The following is a 20,598-nucleotide window of genomic DNA, read 5'->3' on the forward strand; positions in this document are numbered from 1 at the left end:
TTATTGGGGGAAAAAACAGCATACTGGCACCATACTTATTTTGATTAATGTTTCTCAGCTGTTTGTACATTTGGCAGTTTATAAATAAAGGTTTATATAAAAAAAAAAAATTAATTCCTCTGCGCACGCGCATAGCATAGATACAACGAATCGATGACTAAATTAATCGCCAACTATTTTTAAAATCGATTTTAATCGATTAGTTGTTGCAGCCCTAGTGTTTTTATGTGTGTAAGGTCTGCAATAAAGATTGATATGATATATGATAACTGTTAGTTTTCCAGTGTAAAGTTCTAATCCGGAATGTTGTTATTTTGTCTTTAGAATGGGTCGCGGGCCGATAAAAAGCAAGCTGCGGGTCACAAATGTTCCCCGGGCCGCATTTTGGACACCCCTGTGGTAGCGCCACCGCCGCTCACCTTCTCCAGCATGTCGGCACTCTTGCTCTCGTTGCCTTTGAACTCTTCGCTCACGTCCAGCGTCAGAACCGGCACGTCGTTGAGGTACTCAAAGTCCATCCTGCGCGGAGAGGAAATCATTCACACGTTAGACAGCAATACACATGAAGGCAGACACGGGTCACATGGAAGCCTTTCCATTCCTCTGCAGGCTTCCTTCATGAAAGGCGCTCTTTCTTTCGGCTGAAACGTGACTTGGCTGCCAGGACTGGCGACAACACGAGTCCTCCTTGCGCACAGCAAACACGTCAGGGTTTTGGGAAAGGGATGAGGAATGCTCACATCATGGTCTTGTGCTGCAGCCAGCTCTCGTGCTTGAAGTTGAGCTTCTCCAGATACTCCAGTGGGATGTCCTGCTCTTCCTCGCGACCTCGCAGGTGCAAACGCTCAAGACATTTCTACATGCAGGAAGAGGAAACTTTATTACAACCGATCTTGTCAAGGAACAGTACTTGAGAAAGTCCACTGAGATACACTTTGGAATAGGGGTGCCTCCCGCTGCCGATACGGCCGTCCATGAGTGAGATCAACTGATACTGATCACATGTATTAACTGTTCATTAGTTGTATTTATGGACAGTTATTATTATTATTATTGACAGTTTAACAATTTCAACACAATAGTTCAACGAGTTCCTGATTTTCTTTTATTACATATCATTTTTTCTACGGCTGCAGCTATCTATTTTAGAAATCGAGTAATCCATCGATGAGTTTGTTCGATTAATCGGATAAAACACTACATAGTCTCAATGCGTATTCCAAGGAAAGTTATGGAAATAAACAAAGATTTTTTTTTGGTTGCCAAAGACTTCATTACCCTCTATTTACCTTCCTTTAGCTTCGATTTACCTTATGTTACCTTTTAATTACCTTCCATAACCATTTATTTACCTTCTTTTACCCTTTATTTACCTTCCTTGAGATTTGATTTACCTTCTTTTCACTGCCCTTTTCCTTGTTTAACCATTTATTTACCTTCATTTTACCTTGTTTTACATTTTAATTACATTATTTTACCCTTTATTTGCCTTCCTTTAGATTTGATTTACCTTCTATTTACTGTCCTTTACCTTGTTTCACCATTTATTTACCTTCCTTTACATTTTATTTACACCATTTTACCTTCTATGTACCTTCTTTTATGTTCCATTTACCTTTTATTTACCGGTACCTTATTTTCCTTTTATTTACTTTCTCTTACCTGCATCAACCTTCTTTTACCTGTTATTTACCCCCTTTTAACCCGTTATTTATCTTATTTTACATATTTACCGGTAACTATGTTATCCTTTATTTACCTTTCTTTTACCTTCTTTTATATTTTTATTTAAATTTTTTTACCTTCCATTAGCCTCCTTTTCCTTTTATTTACCTTCTTCTACATGTTATTTACCTCATTTAAGCCCATTATTTACCTTCTTTTTGCACTTACAGATGTAGCAACCAACTGTAGTTACTGACAGTGGTTTTCTGAAGTGTTCCTGAGCCCGTGTGGTGATATCCTTTACACACTGATGTCGCTTTTTGATGCATTACCGCCTGAAGGATCCAAGGTCGCGGGCATTCAATGTTATGTGCAGTGATTTCTCCAGATTCTCTGAACCTTTTGCTGATATTACAGACCGTAAACGGTTAAATCCCTAAATTCCTTGCAATAGCTCGTTGAGAAATGTTATTCTTAATCTGTTGGACAATTTGCTCACGCATTTGTTCACAAAGTGGTGACCCTCGCCCCATCCTTGTTTGTGTAAGACTGAGCATTTCATGGAAGCTGCTTTTATACCCAATCATGGCACCCACCTCTTCCCAATTAGCCTGATGTTTCAAATAAGTGTTTGATGAGCATTACTCAACTTTCTCAGTCTTTTTTGCCACTTGTGCCAGCTTTTTTGAAACATGTTGCAGGCATCAAATTCCAAATGAGCTAATATTTGCAAAAAATAACGTTTTCCAGTTCGAACGTTAAGTATCTTGTCTTTGCAGTCTATTTAATTAAATAAAGGCTGAAAAGTATTTGCAAATCATTGTATTCTGTTTTTATTTACACAAAGTGACAACTTCACTGCTTTTGGGGTTTGTCGCTGGCAACACAAGTGAGTGGCATGATCGTTGTGTCTTGCCCACAGTCCAGCATGGCGGTTGCGCGCACGAGTGCTTCCGGCACTGACGAGTTGAGGTTCCTTGAGTGAAAAATGAATCGCACTGGCAGGTTCCTTTCTCCCCCCAACATGACAACGACAACACACCTCCAAGATTTCCTATTTGGTTGTGTTAGTTTTTTTCAGTGGAAAATTTTCAAATTACTTTCGGTTTCACTCACTCGAGAGTTGCAACAAACCACCCCATATCCCGTGAGAGGGCGCAGCCTCAGCAAGGCGCGCTAAATAAGGTGCCAGGAAGTGGGTCTTTGTTATGAACGTCTTCAAACCGCAGTGGGCTTATTCCTACACTTGTAAGATCATTTAGAACACAAAGTGTGACGCACGCCTGCGACATGAATCATCCTCGCATTACACCGTCAGTAATCATTAACGTGCTAATAATACTTGCGGTTAACTTCTTTTTTTTTTTTTGCACTTGCATGACAGTTAACAACGTGACTATAACTCTACAGTTGATTATGGCTGCCTATGGGAAAAAAATGTTTTGGAGGTGGAACATTCCAGAATCAAAGTGGTTTGACTATAAAGATTCTGCATAACCACTTTCATTTTCTTCCCTGGAGCAAAAAAAAAAAAAGTTTCACAGTGAAGCCATTCATACAAACACAACACCAATGACTGCCGTTGTGTAGATGGAGTAATACAAGAGAAAGGGGGAGGGGCTTGTATTGCCTCAGGTGTACCTCAGGTGGGGCTCTCAGGTAGATGATTCCATCCAGCTGGATGTGCTGGCCAAACTGGCTGTGCAGCCAGCCGTGCCAGTCCTGGTAGATGGACCACTCCGTCTCGTTGAGACACTCGCTCTCGTACAGGTTGGCCGCAAAAATGTACCTGATGACGCACACAGCAGGTTTACGAAGGGTTAACGCTATGAAAGGAATACATTGCAAGCACTGATCGAGCGATACTGAACTATTTTAAGCACCCAGCTTAAAGGCCTACTGAAATGCGATTTTCTTATTTAAACGGGGATAGCAGGTCCATTCTATGTGTCATACTTGATCATTTCGCGATATTGCCATATTTTTGCTGAAAGGATTTAGTACAGAACATCGACGATAAAGTTCGCAACTTTTGGTCGCTGATAAAAAAGCCTTGCCTGTACCGGAAGTAGCAGACGAGTAGCGTGACGTCACAGGTTGTGGAGCTCCTCACATCTGCACATTGTTTACAATCATGGCCACCAGCAGCGAGAGCGATTCGGACCGAGAAAGCGACGATTTCCCCATTAATTTGAGCGAGGATGAAAGATTTGTGGATGAGGAAAGTGAGCGTGAAGGACTAGAGGGCAGTGGGAGCGATTCAGATAGGGAAGATGCTGTGAGAGGCGGGTGGGACCTGATACTCAGCTGGGAATGACTAAAACAGTAAATAAACACAAGACATATATATACTCTATTAGCCACAACACAACCAGGCTTATATTTAATATGCCACAAATTAATACCGCATAACAAACACCTCCCTCCTCCCGTCCATATAACCCGCCAATACAACTCAAACACCTGCACAACACACTCAATCACACAGCCCAAAGTACCGTTCACCTCCCCAAAGTTCATACAGCACATATATTTCCCCAAAGTCCCCAAAGTTACGTACGTGACATGCACATAGCGGCACGCACGTACGGGCAAGCGATCAAATGTTTGGAAGCGTACTGACGGTACCGTGTCTGCGTATCCAACTCAAAGTCCTCCTGGTAAGAGTCTCTGTTGTCCCAGTTCTCCACAGACCAATGGTAAAGATTGACTGTCATCTTTCGGGAATGTAAACAATGAAACACCGGCCGTGTTTGTGTTGCTAAAGTCGGCCGCAATACACCGCTTCCCACCTACAGCTTTCTTCTTTGCTGTCTCCATTGTTCATTGAACAAATTGCAAAAGATTCACCAACACAGATGTCCAGAATACTGTGGAATTTTGCGATGAAAACAGACGACTTAATAGCTGGCCACCATGCTGTCTCAAAATGTCCTCTACAATCCGCGACGTCACGCGCTGACGTCATCATACCGAGACGTTTTCAGCAGGATATGTCGCGCGAATTTTAAAATTGCACTTTCGTAAACTAACCCGGCCGTATTGGCATGTGTTGCAATGTAAAGATTTCATCATTGATATATAAACTATCAGACTGCGTGGTCGGTAGTAGTGGGTTTCAGTAGGCCTTTAAGGCTGGCGATAAAATGATATCGATATGTATCGCGATACACACATTAACAATATCAATAAAAAAAGGTACGATTTTTTTTCTTCTCTGTTGGAAGAAAGCGGAGGTTGCCAAGCGAGGTTGGTTGCATGAACAAAGGCGCTCGCTCTCTGGTAACCGAGCAACGCAGGAAGTGATCACTGATCAGTGGGAGTGACACGCTAACAGCCAATCAGGTAGCAGTATCAACCATCAGGTTTGGTTGCGTCATTTGGATGACTGGCGGTTGATTCTTTGCATGGAGTGAGAAGAGAAAGTCAAAATGAAGAAATTGTGGATAAAGGAGGAAAAGTCACCTGGACAGGATGGCAGTTTTGGGGATTTTTTTTTAATCAAAAGGGCCCGTAGTCAGACCAATGTGTCGGGATGATGTTCGTTAAGAAATTATCGAGTTCAATGCCATTATCAAATAAATGATAAATGGGTTGTACTTGTATAGCGCTTTTCTACCTTTAAGGTACTCAAAGCGCTTTGACACTACTTCCACATTTACCCATTCACACACACATTCACACACTGATGGAGGGAGCTGCCATGCAAGGCGCTAACCAGCACCCATCAGGAGCAAGGGTGAAGTGTCTTGCTCAGGACACAACTGACATGACGAGGTTGGTACTAGGTGGGGATTGAACCAGGGACCCTCGGGTTGCGCACGGCCACTCTTCCACTGCGCCACGCCGTCCCTCGATTCCTTATCGAATCCAGATAGGTTGTTGTGCATGCACTGAGTTCCAAAAGCCGTAGATGTTATGTGACTGGGCCGGCACGCTGTTTATATGGAGGAAAAGCGGACGTGACTGAGGACAGCATGCGGCTGTTAAAGGGTGAAGGTTTCAGGTGAGAGAGGACGCTAAAGACATGTCCCCAATGAGCATATAGTGCTGCTATGTGCGGTGTAAATAAAATAATTGCCGACAAACACATCACCAACATGGACGAGGTGCCGCTCACTTTCGTCATCCCGGTGAAGCACACTGTGGAGAAAAAGGGGACCAGCGTGGTAGAGAATCGATACGCACAATGGGGCAAGAGAAGTAGGCTTTTACTGTTGTGCTAGCTTGCTTGCTATGCTAATGGACAACGAGACTGACTTTGAAAATGAGGGAATCTGGTGTGTCTGCTGTTCATTTCGGACACAGAAGATGAGGACTTTAATGGATATGTGGATGAGGATTGATCAAAAAATAATTGATAAATACTTCAATAAAGTACAACCCAACTCAGCTTTGCTCCTGCTGCCTTTTTAAAACAGCGCCCATGCATGCTAGGGTATGTTTTAAGTTAGCGTATGTTTGAAGCTAGCATATGTTTAACCATGCCTGCGCCCCAAAAATACACTGCGCCTTATGCGTTAAATACAGAAATAGCACCCGTAACTGACACGGCGCATTTTAATACGGTGCGCCCTATGGTCGCAAAAATACGGTATAGTGGCTTCGATAACGGGAACCGGTTCTCAAAAAGGGATTCGAATCCATGGAATCGGTTCTTTTCTTATGGAACAATCGAGAGAACCGGTTTCGAACATCATCCCTACCAATGTGGTGTGTAAACGATGCAAGGCGCTCGTCCCTACCAAGACCGTTAACACCACACTACCGTAGCCGTGCTTCCTGGCACTAAACCTGCAGAAAACAGTTCTTCTCAGGTTTCTCTATGTTTACATTTACACTATTTTCTTACACTTTATTAGGCATTTCTTACATATTCCTTATTATGCAACTTCATTTCAAGAGCTTATTGTTAAATGTTCAATGTGATTTGACTATTTTGTTTACATTATTTGAGTGTTTTCCGTGCTTGTGTTGACATTTCCTTTCTGCCTTGATAGCTGAGTGGATTATAATCAGAGAACGGTTACATTTGAAATAAAAATAATTACGTTTAACATATTTTTCTCAGGGCAGCACGGTGGAAGAGGGGTTAGTGCATCTGCCTCAGAATACGAAGGTCCTGAGCAGTCCTGGGTTCAATCCCAGGCTCGGGATCTTTCTGTGTGGAGTTTGCATGTTCTCCCCGTGACTGCGTGGGTTCCCTCTGGGTACTCCGGCTTCCTCCCACCTCCAAAGACATGCACCTGGGGATAGGTTGATTGGCAACACTAAATTGGCCCTAGTGTGTGAATGTGAGTGTGAATGTTGTCTGTCTATCTGTGTTGGCCCTGCGATGAGGTGGCAACTTGTCCAGGGTGTACCCCGCCTTCCGCCCGAATGCAGCTGAGATAGGCTCCAGCGACCCCAAAAGGGACCAGCGGTAGAAAATGGATGGCATATTTTTCTCCTGGTCCTTATTTGCAATAGGTCATTAAAAAAAACATCAATAATTATCGCTATCGGCCGATACATAACACTTATTTCGTGATACAGTTTTCAGCCATATCGCCCAGCACCTAACCCAGCAATTTTAATTTACAGGCTGTCCCCAAAGTCTGGACACATCAAGAAAAATGCCACGACAGACTTCCCTTGCCGTATCGCGCTTCAAAGTTAGCAGCGTCACTCTTTTGCGGCTTTTTAAAGCATACTTTGTGTATTTGTGGCCTAAATTAAGCATTTTCCAGCATAAAAATGTCTAAATAAATGAATAAATAATCAATAATAAATTAATTGCCACTGGATGAGACCAAACCGGTTGGATCGGGTTGTTCATTATTGTGGCCACTGATTGGCTCAGCTACCGTATTTTGCGCACTATTAGCCGCACCTAAAAACCACAAATTTTCTCAAAAGCTGACAGTGCGGCTTATAACCCGGTGCGCTTTATATATGGATTAATATTAAGATTAATTTTCATAAAGTTTAGGTCTCGCAACTACGGTAAACAGCCGCCATCTTTTTTCCCCGTAGAAGAGGAAGCGCTTCTTCTTCTACTGTAAGCAACCACCAAGGTAAGCACCCGCCCCCGTAGAAGAGGAAGCGCTACTTCTTCTACGGTAAGCAACCGCCAAGGTAAGCACCCGCCCCCGTAGAAGAAGAAGCGCGCGGATATTACGTTTCATTTCATTTGTGTGTTTACATCTGTAAAGACCACAAAATGGCTCCTATTAAGAGACACGCGTACAACGCAGAATTCAAACTCAAGGCAATAAGTCACGCAGTAGAACACGGAAATAGAGCAGCAGCAAGAGAATTGAACATAAATGGTGCGTAGGTAGAGGAAGCAACAAGATGACCTGCGCCACTAAGACAGGGAGACAGCGCCGGACGACATACGCCAACATCTGCCAGTGGATTGTAAATGCCTGGGCGGATATATCAGTCTCAACTGTGGTCCGAGCTTTCCGGAAGGCAGGATTCACGGAACTGCTGGACAACAACAGCGACACTGACTCTGATGACTTCAGACGAGACGGAGCCGGCCATTTTGGATGCCGTATTTGCCCAACTTTTTAATTCAGACACTGAAGAAGAATTCGAGGGATTTATGGATGAGGAATAATTTCAGAAAGTGAGCTTTAAATGTTTATTTTGTGTGTTGTGTGACATTAACATTCTAGCAACGTTGAGTTATTGATGTTGCTATTGCTCTGCACTAATTTGAGTGTTACTATTTTTGTGATTGCACATTTGCACATTACATTTTGGGGGTGAACAGAGTTGTTAGAACGCTGGTTTGTAATATATTATTAAAGTTTGACTGACCTATCTGACTGTTTTTTTGACATTCCCTTTAGCGCAGCGTAGGCGCGGTTTATAACCCGGGGCGGCTTATAGGTGAACAAAGTTTTGAAATATGCCATTCATTGAAGGTGCGGCTAATAACCCGGGGCGGCTTATAGTGCGGAAAATACGGTATATTTGATTAAAGGAGTGTAAAAGGGGGGTTATATTTCATGTCTAGGGGACTCTCATCATTTTAAAAGTGTATTTAGAAGGTGGTGAACAGGTTTTTTAATGCTCTAGCTAATAAAATATATGATTTAAAACTAAAACCTCTGCAAACAGTAAGACCTGGGATGACTGGATTATACAATTTAAAAAACATATGTAATTTTTTTTTACACATGCATATAATTTTATATGTATAATTAATTCACAATAGGATAGTTCAGTGGTTCTCAAATGGGGGTACGCGTACCCCTGGGGGTACTTGAAGGTATGCCAAGGGGTACGTGAGATTTTTTTTAAATGTCTGTCAAAAAAAACTGTGAAAAGAAATGCAACAATGCAATATTCAGTGTTGACAGCTAGATTTTTTGTGGACATGTTCCATAAATATTGATGTTAAAGATTTCTTTTTTTGTGAAGAAATGTTTAGAATTAAGTTCATGAATCCAGATGGATCTCTATTACAATCCCCAAAGAGGGCACTTTAAGTTGATGATTACTTCTATGTGTAGAAATCTGTATTTATAATTGAATCACTTGTTTATTTTTCAACAAGTTTTTAGTTATTTTTATATCTTTTTTTCTAAATTGTTCAAGACAGACCACTACAAATGAGCAATATTTTGCACTGTTATACAATTTAATAAATTAGAAACTGATGACATAGTGCTGTATTTTACTTCTTTCAACCAAAAATGCTTTGCTCTGATTAGGGGGTACTTGAATTAAAAAAAATGTTCACAGGGGGTACATCACTGAAAAAAGGTTGAGAACCACTGGGATAGTTGATATAATTTTATTCAATAATTTATACAAACATTTTGTAAATATTTCTTCTTGTTTATTTTATTGATTAATAGAAACATTTTATACATATAATTCCACTTTTAGTCCATTCTAACAATTGTCTTTTATTCGGTTTGTGCGTGAATTGTGGTTATATGTCACAGTTTTGTAGAATGTGGACATATTAAAAGTGCCGTATTTTTCGGACTACAAGTCGCAGTTTTTTTCATAGTTTGGCCGGGCTCCAGTGCGACTTATAAATGTTTTTTTCCTTTTTTATTATGCATTTTCGGCAGGTGCGACTTATACTACGGTGCGACTTATACTCCGAAAAATGCGGTAGATTAGATATAATTTTTGTGGCAAAAAGATGTAATTCGGCAAGCTTGCAGTGGAATTGACGATGCCTGAGGGTCCCTGAACGCACCATTTATTTTCAGGTTTCTACCACAGGGAGTTTCTTCATGTACTGTGTATGACTATTCACTCAACTGCAGTGGGTACCAGGCACCCATAAGTGGGACATCAGTTCCTTTAGTTTTTATCAATCATAGATTGAGTTTTAAGCACTTTTGTCCGGAATGCTGTGTCTTTGAACACTTTATAGTTGCCATGCAGAGCTTTTGTGTGTGCACAGCTTTCGCATACCTGTCGCTGTAGATGGATCGCTCAAAAAACTGCACGGGATCCTCCGCCTCGCGCAGCTTTCCGTTGGCCGAGCGCATCTGTGCGCGGACGCGGCTGATGCAGGCGTAGCTCTGGAAGGTGTACGCCCACCTCTCGGGCTTGTCGTACATCATCTTCAGCACATTGCCGCCGCACTTCTGGGATGATGTCAGCTCCTGACGGACAGACAAATGCGGATCACGACCTGAATCAGGCAGAATTGGACTACTGCCACTCGCCACCAGAGGGAGTGCTTTTAAACGTTCAACTGTAAAATAGCTATAGAGCCTGTGTCCAAAATGCGGCCCGGGGGCCATTTACGGCCCGCAGCTATTTCTTTAACGGCTCACGACACATTCTAAAAATACTACTACAGAAAAAAAGGGGAAGTAAAAAAGCATACATGTCAAATGTAACGAGAAAAAGTTGCACTGTTGACTCTAATAGCACAAAGCAGCCATGCATGCTGTTTTTTTTCTTTTAACTGTAAAATAGCTATAGAGCCCGTGTCCAAAGTGCGGCCCGGGGGTCATTTACGGCCCGCAGCTATTTCTTTAACGGCTCACGACACATTCTAAAAATACTATTACAGGAAAAAAAGGGGAAGTAAAAAAGCATACATGTCAAATGTAACGAGAAAAAGTTGCACTGTTGACTCTAATAACACAAAGCAGCAGAGCATGCTGTTTTTTTAAACTGACATTACTCAAAAAATTATAAAAACAATGTTATGAATTATTGACCAATTGAAGGATGCAATTATGTCACATCACTATTATTGGTAGAAAATGTCAGAATAATTGCATCTAAATTATCACAAAACTTTGTGTTTCAATGAGTTCCCGGCGAGCAGACAAAAGCTGTCTTTGATCTTACCAATCAAAGGCTTGTAAAACTCCACTGTGTAGGATGGGAAGCGACATGAAGGTGTTGGTTTCTTTGATGTATTATAATCCACAGGAAGATTTTGTCTTGACCCGAGATCTACAAAGCAAAGAGGAAGCAGGACCTGACTCCCCTCCAGGCACCTTTTCTTTGAACGGTTTTGTCACCAAAGGCAGCGGCTGTTTACGACCCCCTTCCTTTAGAAACAGCTGTTGCCATATAATCAGGGAAAGTCCAAATGAAAGAAGAGGCGTACAATCTTTCGTCAGAGCGTGGTGGGAGACTGTACAAGAGTACAGCCCAGACGTTTCTCCTCAATTGAGCTAAATCGAATTATGTCTCTGTTTAATTCCTTGCTCCTTTGTCTGTTTAATAGAGGTCATCAGTGTTTGAACCTGACAGAAAATATCGCACATTTTGTGATTTCCTTTTGCATAAAACAACAAAACTCCTGAAAAATAAAACTTATAATCGATGGATGGATCTGTAGTTGATCTGTATATTTAGACGTTGAAAGTAAAAAAAAAAAAACAATATATTATTTGTTTGTAACACTTTTATGAGTGGGGACTCTTTCGGATCATTCACAATGTTAGTGGGATTTTTTTGTTCAAATAATAATAATGAATCAAAATCAATTCTGTTATGAATTATTCACCTATTTAGACTCCAATTACTTCAAATCAAATATTGGACCTTGAAATATTTTTGCCATAATAATCTGGGTTTTCTTTAATAAAAAGGGCATAATATATCATTAAAAAAACAACAACAAAAACTTTATATTGACAGATCAGAAGTTGATGTAAAGATTTAAGGGTTGAAATTTATTTTTAAATAAAATAAAGACTTACCGTATTTTTCGGACCATATGGCGCACCGGATTAAAAGGCGCACTGCCGATGAGCGGGTCTATTCAGGTCTTTTTTCATACAAAAGGCGCACTGGATTATAAGGCGCATTAAAGGAGTCATATTAGTATGATTTTTTTCTAAATGTAAAACACTTCCTTGTGGTCTACAGAACATGTAATGGTGGTTCTTTGGTCAAAATGTTGCATAGATGATGTTTTACAGATCATCTTCAAGTCGCTTTCTGACAGTCGCTTCCGGATGCGCCGTTTTGTGGGCGGTCTTATCTACGTGGCTCAACTTCGACAGCGTCTTCTCCCCGTCATCTTTGTTGTAGCGGTGTAGCGTGCAAGGACGGGAGTGGAAGAAGTGTCAAAAGATGGAGTTAACTGTTTTAATGACAATCAGACTTTACTTCAATCAATAACGGAGCAGCATCTCCTCATCCGTGGCTCAATAAGGCAACAACAACGCCGTAAATGTGTCCCGTGAAAACCCGAACGACCAGACCTCTCTAATAACTAAAGTTCCGTGGGTGAATAATGTAAACCCACTACAGTTTTTGGCGCTTTGATAGCTAGTCTACTGACAGATATAAGTAAGAACTTTAGGCTACTTTATATTAGAAAGGACAAGAGCGGAAGATGAATGTCACATAAGATAGAGAAAAAGAAGAAGCTTATCACTACGGTGTCGGCACGGACTACAATTGCGGACGCGTGCACATTTTCAGGACTTATGCAGATTCCAAATACACATCAGCAGGTACCAGAAGGTAAGAAAAGTTAGTTTCCCATAATATTGCGAAACAAGACGCCAGGTAATATGTCTGCTAATAGGTGTCATTTTGCGGTCCTTATACACACACCATAATAATACTTGTATGTTTAATACGCCGACAATCCATCAAGCGGTGCGGCTTCATAGCTTACCAAAGTCGTACTAAAAACATTTTGACAGATTTTTGAGCGCCGTGTGAAATGTTCTATTTTCTCAATGGAACTTTTAAAGGCCTACTGAAACCCACTACTACCGACCACGCAGTCTGATCGTTTATATATCAATGATGAAATCTTAACATTGCAACACATGCCAATACGGCCGGGTTAGCTTACTAAAGTGCAATTTTAAATTTCGCGCGAAATATCCTGCTGAAAACGTCTCGGTATGATGACGTCAGCGCGTGACGTCACGGATTGTGGAGGACATTTTGGGACAGCATGGTGGCCAGCTATTAAGTCGTCTGTTTTCATCGCAAAATTCCACAGTATTCTGGACATCTGTGTTGGTGAATCTTTTGCAATGTGTTCAATGAACAATGGAGACAGCAAAGAAGAAAGCTGTAGGTGGGAAGCGGTGTATTGAGGCGACTGCAGCAACACAAACACAGCCGGTGTTTCATTGTTTACATTCCCGGAAGATGACAGTCAAGCTTTACCATTGGCCTGTGGAGAACTGGGACAATAGAGACTCTTACCAGGAGGACTTTGAGTTGGATACACAGACGCGGTACCGTGAGTACGCATGCAGCTGCGGCTTCCAAACATTTGATCGCTTGCCCGTACGTGCGTGCTGCTATGTGCATGTCACGTACGTAACTTTGGGGACTTTGGGGAAATATATGTGCTGTATGAACTTTGGGGAGGTGAACGGTACTTTGGGCTGTGGGATTGAGTGTGTTGTGCAGGTGTTTGAGTTGTATTGGCGGGTTATATGGATGGGAGGGGGGAGGTGTTTCTTATGCGGTATTCATTTGTGGCATATTAAATATAAGCCTGGTTGTGTTGTGGCTAATAGAGTATATATATGTCTTGTGTTTATTTACTGTTTTAGTCATTCCTAGCTGAATATCAGGTCCCACCCGCCTCTCACAGCATCTTCCCTATCTGAATCGCTCCCACTGCCCTCTCGTCCTTCACTCTCACTTTCCTCATCCACGAATCTTTCATCTCCGCTCAAATTAATGGGGAAATCGTCGCTTTCTCGGTCCGAATCGCTCTCGCTGCTGGTGGCCATGATTGTAAACAATGTGCAGATGTGAGGAGCTCCACAACCTGTGACGTCACACTACTCGTCTGCTACTTCCGGTACAGGCAAGGCTTTTTTATCAGCGACCAAAAGTTGCGAAGTTTATCGTCGATGTTCTGTACTAAATCCTTTCAGCAAAAATATGGCAATATCGCGAAATGATCAAGTATGACACATAGAATGGACCTGCTATCCCCGTTTAAATAAGAAAATCGCATTTCAGTAGGCCTTTAAAGTTTTGGTACTGTTTACTGCCATCATATTGCAGTCTACACGTATCTCTTATGTATGACTGCCATCTACTGGTCACACTTATCATTAGGGCTGGGCGATATGGTCTTTTATTAATATCTCAATATTTTTAGGCCATGTCACGATACTCGATATATATCTCGATATTTTGCCTTAGCCTTGAATGAACACTTGATACATATAATCACAGCAGTATGATGATTCTATGTGTCTACATTAAAACATTTTTCTTCATACTGCATTAATATATGCTCATTTTAAACTTTCATGCAGAGAGGGAAATCACAACTAAGTCCATTGACCAAAACTGTATTTATTAAACAGTTATTAAGCAGTGGCACAAACATTCATGTCATTTCAAAACAGAAAGTGCAAGATTGTCAGAGACATTTTAAAGCAAGCTATTAGTGCACTTTTGTGCATGATGTCACTAAGATGACATCTCAAAACAACACTAAATTAAAGTGTACTTTTTGTACAGAACGCCACTACAATAGTTTAAAACAAATAAAGTGCACTTTTGTGCATGATGTCACACAAGATATTTCAATAAGTGTCAAATAAAAATGAGCTGCATAATAGGAAATCAAATAGTGTATGTCCTTCACTATGTGGTAGGTTCCTGCGGACGTTATCTCCTTCTGTTGTTGACTATTTTTTTCATACGGTGTTGATCTGGAAATGGTTGCTTGGGCATTTTGTGGGTGTGGCACCGAACGGAGATGTTGACATGCGGAGTTTCAAGCACTCTTCATTCTCTAGCGGGTGACTTTTCAAATGATGCTACATATTAGCAGTGCTGCTACTTTTTGTAGCAACGCTTTTGCCGCATACGGTTGTCTGTTCACCATCTTCCCGCTTGAAGCCAAACCACCGCCAGACGATGGACTCCCTGCTGTTTTTCTTGGGAATTAATTATTCCTTCATTTGTTACCAGATTCACACTTTCTTTCTCTCCTATTACCTCTAGCGCCACAGCTAACGTTACCATGCCGCTACCTCTCCGCGAGGTCGTATGACGTTGCACGGTCGACAGTATGTGACGTATGTAAGAAGGTGCGCTTGTTTTATGTCTCTGTGAGAAGGAGAGACAAGAAAGAGTGAGAAAGGCCTGTAGTGTAATGCCCACAGCTAAAAGCAACTGCGTGAGAACGTATACTCGAATATCACGATATAGTCATTTTCTATATCGCACAGAGACAAACCCATGATATATCGAGTATATTCCATATATCGCCCAGCCCTACTTATCATTACACCATGTACCAAACAAAATTACTTCGAGGTCAGTAAGCACAACCAGATTTATGCTGTACATTAGGCGCACCGGCTTATAAGGCGCACTGTCGATTTTTGAGAAAATTAAAGGATTTTAAGTGCGCCTTATAGTCCGAAAAATACGGTATTTTTAAAAATGTTATGACTGAGACCTTTGCAGGGTCCCCGGGACCAAACTTGAGGGAAACTCTAAAGCTAAACAAAAAAAAAATCCATATATTGTATTGATTTTGAAAATGAAAAATGTCAAAATGGCCCTCAGTGGAAAAAGTTTGTACACCCCTGCAATAGTCCAAGTAGGGCTGGGCGATATATCGATATACTTGATATATCGCGGGTTTGTCTCTGTGCGATATAGAAAATGACTATATCGTGATATTCGAGGATACGTTCTCACGCAGTTGCGTTTAGCTGCGGGCATTACACTACAGGCTCTTCTCATTCTTTCTTGTCTTTCCTTCTCACAGAGACATAAAACAAGCACACCTTCTTACATACGTCACATACGTATCCGCCCTCGCGGAGCAGAGAGGTAGCGGCATGGGTAACGTTAGCTGTGGTGCGAGTGGTAATACGAGAGAGAGAAGGTGCGAATCTGGTAACAAATGAAGGAAGAATTCATTCCCAAGAAAAACAGCACGGGGTCCATCGTCTGGCGGTGGTTTGGCTTCAAGCGGGAATATGTCGAACAGACAACCGTAATTTGTCAAGTGTGGGGCAAAAGCGTTGCTACAAAAAGTAGCGTTACTGCTAATTTGTAGCATCATTTGAAAAGTCACCCGCTAGAGAATGAAGAGTGCTTGAAACTCCGCATGTCAACATCTCCGTTCTGTGCCACACCAACAAAATGCCGAGGCAACCATTTCCACATCAACACCGTATGAAAAAAATAGTCAACAACAGAAGGAGATAACGTCCGCAGGAACCTACCACATAACGAAGGACATACACTATTTGATTTCCTATTATGCAGCTCATTTTTATTTGACACTTATTGAAATATCTTGTGTGACATCATGCACAAAAGTGCACTTTATTTGGTAGTGGTGTTCTGTACAAAAAGTGCACTTTAATTTAGTGTTGTTTTGATATGTCATCTTAGTGACATCATGCACAAAAGTGCACTAATAGCTTGTTTTAAAATGTCTCTGACAATCTTGCACTTTCTGTTTTGGAAATGACATGAATGTTTGTGCCACTGCTTAATAACTGTTTAATAAATACACTTTTGGTCAATTGACTTAGTTGTGATTTCCCTCTCTGCATGAAAGTTTAAAATGAGCATATATTAATGCATTATGAAGAAGAATGTTTTAATGTAGACACATAGAATCATCATACTGCTGTGATTATATGCATCAAGTGTTCATTCAAGGCTAAGGCAAAATATCGAGATACCGTATTTTTCGGACTATAAGTCGCAGTTTTTTTCATAGTTTGGCCGGGGGTGCGACTTATACTCAGGAGCGACTTATGTGTGAAATTATTAACACATTAGCGTAAAATATCAAATAATATTATTTAGCTCATTCACGTAAGAGACTAGACGTATAAGATTTCATGGGATTTAGCGATTAGGAGTGACAGATTGTTTGGTAAATGTATAGCATGTTCTATATGTTATAGTTATTTGAATGACTCTTACCATAATATGTTACGTTAACATACCAGGCACGTTCTCAGTTGGTTATTTATGCCTCATATAACGTACACTTATTCAACCAGTTGTTCACTATTCTTTATTTATTTTAAATTGCCTTTCAAATGTCTATTCTTGGTGTTGGGTTTTATCAAATACATTTCCCCCAAAAATGTGACTTATACTCCAGTGCGACTTATATATGTTTTTTTCTTTCTTTATTATGCATTTTCGGCCGGTGCAACTTATACTCCGGTGCGACTTATACTCCGAAAAATACGGTATATATTGTGTATCGTGACATGGCCTAAAAATATCGAGATATTAAAAAAAGGCTGTATCGCCCAGCCCTAAGTCCAAGTAACCAGCATGCTGGTTTGCAATCGTGTGAGGAGTCAAAATATTAGAAAAACATCTCACAATAATAAATAGTGTTACATTTGGTAGTGTGGGACAAAAGTATGCATTGTTTTTTTGCAGAAACTCTTGCATTGGTCACTTTACATACGAGGCCTGGCACTCTCTGCAGTTGAGTACATATCCAGCCCTGCCTACCATATAAGCTAACATCAAGTAGGTTAGTGTCCTGTAGGGATGAGCACTTGGAATGTCCACTGAGACCATCTGTCCCCCGTGGGCATTACAAGTGACCGGTGAATGCAGAAATATGGACAGCTGCACTCTAAATACAGATGAAGACACTCCCAGTTGTGAATACATGAACGCATGGATCGTGTTGCTCTATACCAGTGGTTCTTAACCTGGGTTCGATCGAACCCTGGGGTTCGGCGGAGCCTCCGCCGCGGAGGTCAAGACACACCCGACTCATCGCGTAAATAAAAACTTCTCCCTATGGACGTAGAATGGATACCCCCAAACAATGTTCCCTCTAATTTTCCATATGCGTGAGCAAACGTAAAAACTCCTTGAGCATTCAGTGCAGCACATGTGAGCGACGTCAGACGTGCACATGCACTGTGGCCACACCAGCAGCACCCCTGTCCCAAACCTGACTAAATAACAAGTTAAATGTTTTATTATTATAATCAAATGACAGCAGTCATTTCCATGAGATTATTTTCTAATATAAAAGTGTTTTGGTCCACTTACAATGACAATAACAAAAAATATTGTTTTTCATGAGCTGTGCACTAGTATTGTATGTCTGGGTGGGGGTCCTGCTTTGGAAATAATTTGTACCCCTTAAAGATATCGCATTTAGTTCCCACCAAAACATTCACATGTTGCACAATGAGATGTAAACATGGGATCATGTGTACATTCCTGTAACTTTCTGTTTGTAAAATATATCTTTATTGGTATTTCTTTAGTATAATAACATCATTTCATGATTAATATTTATAAATTAAGATTAAATTAAGAAAAAAACATTTTATTTTTCACAAAAGAAGGGTTCGGTGAATGCGCATATGAAACTGGTGGGGTTCGGTACCTCCAACAAGGTTAAGAACCACTGCTGCAGCTAATAAAATATATGATTTAAAACTAAAACCTCTGCAAACAGTAAGACCTGGGACAGGGGTCGGCAACCCAAAATGTTGAAAGAGCCATATTGGACCAAAAATACAAAAACAAATCTGTCTGGAGCCGCAAAAAATTAAAAGCCATATTACATACAGATAGTGTGTCATGAGATATAAATTGAATTAAGAGGACTTAAAGGAAACTAAACGTCCTCAAATATACCTACAAATGAGGCATAATGATGCAATATATACATATAGCTAGCCTAAATAGCATGTTAGCATCGATTAGCTTGCAGTCATGCAGTGACCAAATATGTCTGATTAGCACTCCACACAAGTTAAAAACATCAACAAAACTCACCTTTCATGCACAACCTTAAAAGTTTGGTGGACAAAATGAGACAGAAAAAGAAGTGGCATAAAACACGTCCTAGAACGTCGGAAAAAGTTATACACGTAAACAAACTAGGGTGAGTTCAAGGACCGCCAAAATTAGTAGGACAAAACGGCGCTCACCAAATACTCGAATCAGTGAAGCATGTTTAATATAAACAGTGTGCTTTGTAACAATTGGGGAGGTTTGTGTCATGTTTGTCCTACAGAAACCATATTAAAACAAAAAATATATTTTTTTCCCCTCATCTTTTTCCATTTTTCATACATTTTTGAAAAAGCTCCAGAGAGCCACTAGGGCGGCGCTAAAGAGCCGCATGCGGCTCCAGAGCCGCGGGTTGCCGACCCCTGACCTGGGATGACTGGATTATACAATTTAAAAAACATATGTAATTTTTTTTTTTTTTTTACACATGCATATAATTTTATATGTATAATTAATTCACAATAGGATAGTTGATATAATTTTATTTAATAATTTATACAAACATTTTGTATATATTTCTTCTTGTTTATTCTATTGATTAATATAAATCTTTTATATATATATAATTCCACTTTTAATCCATTCTAATAATTGTCTTCAATAATTATGTCTTTTATTCGGTTTGTGCGTGAACCACTGCTCTATACGGAGGCAGGAAATCAGCACTTTAAAATAGTGCCCTGTCAAAATAAGAGTCCAATTAAAATGCACCGTGTCCCAAAAAAATAATAAAAAAATACCTCGAAGTCATCGCCGCTTGCTTGCACGTTGCACCACCTGGCGATAGGCTCCGGTACTACGTCCCAGTTCGAGCACTCCTGAGCCAGAAGGCGGACAAATGTCGACTTACCGGCAGCTGGACACAATTATAATGATATAATAAGTCACTTTAGATGCCAAGTACACTGTTGTTATATGCTAGCTAGCTTGTATAGGCAATGTTAATGCTTGGCGCCACTGACACAAGACAGCAATGTAACCGAGTCACCACTACATAACGAAACAACACAACTATATTTAACATTTAAAGGAATGTTTTTATTATTATTATAAATACATTTAGCTGAGCTACAACGGCAGCACTCACCGATATTTCCCTCGATTGAGATCCGCTTTATCCTCTTCTCCATAGAATCGTTCATTTGATCCGAGCGAGGCCTTTTGGGGGTTAAAGACATGTTATATTGGTATTAAAATGTCTCTGGTAGGACTAAACTAAGACTGGGAAGGGAAAGCGGCGCCGGGTAAAACGTTGGCTTCTTTGTTGTTGTTGCCGCTCAAAGTTTGGCGGCACACAAACCGCCAACCAGGAAGTGTCGCCTCCCAACAGAGATCTTCTATTCCAGAGATTGTCAGTGTCTGTTGTGGGAGCGAAAAATGCAACAGACAACTAGTTACAAAACATTTATAATGTGTTACCAAAGGGAGTTCTACGAACATATACCTGTATTCATTTAGTTAAAGTTTTTTGTTTTTTTGAGACGTCGTTGACCTTATTTAGAATTAAATCTCCATCGTAGAACATCTCTGTCAACGTTACATCCGCACCGGAAGCAGCTGCAGATGCCCGAACGAGGCTTTGTTTAGGGATGTTATTCACAATAGAGATGGGATTAACGCAGGGGTGTCAAACTCAAATACAGAGTGGGGCGAAATTTAAAACTGATCAAAGCCTCGGGCCAAGGT

The 20,598-nt window shown here is 40.7% G+C and overlaps 1 protein-coding gene across 1 annotated transcript in view; it reads right to left on the reverse strand.

Moving 5' to 3' along the window:
* The window catches only part of dck (deoxycytidine kinase), a 32,175-nt gene extending 11,916 nt beyond the window's left edge, over window positions 1-20,259 (reverse strand). The window contains exons 1-6 of the mRNA XM_061966548.2: window positions 20,000-20,259; window positions 19,653-19,768; window positions 10,096-10,289; window positions 3,307-3,454; window positions 741-856; window positions 420-519 (exon numbers count right to left, since the gene is read on the reverse strand). Of these exons, the coding sequence (XP_061822532.2) occupies window positions 420-519; window positions 741-856; window positions 3,307-3,454; window positions 10,096-10,289; window positions 19,653-19,768; window positions 20,000-20,090 (765 nt within the window). The 5' untranslated portion in view covers window positions 20,091-20,259. The remainder of the gene's footprint in view (window positions 1-419; window positions 520-740; window positions 857-3,306; window positions 3,455-10,095; window positions 10,290-19,652; window positions 19,769-19,999) is intronic.
* Between the last annotated feature and the right edge of the window lie 339 nt (window positions 20,260-20,598).

The sequence above is a fragment of the Nerophis lumbriciformis genome, linkage group LG11, assembly GCF_033978685.3.
Source record: "Nerophis lumbriciformis linkage group LG11, RoL_Nlum_v2.1, whole genome shotgun sequence".
Lineage (NCBI taxonomy): Eukaryota > Metazoa > Chordata > Actinopteri > Syngnathiformes > Syngnathidae > Nerophis > Nerophis lumbriciformis.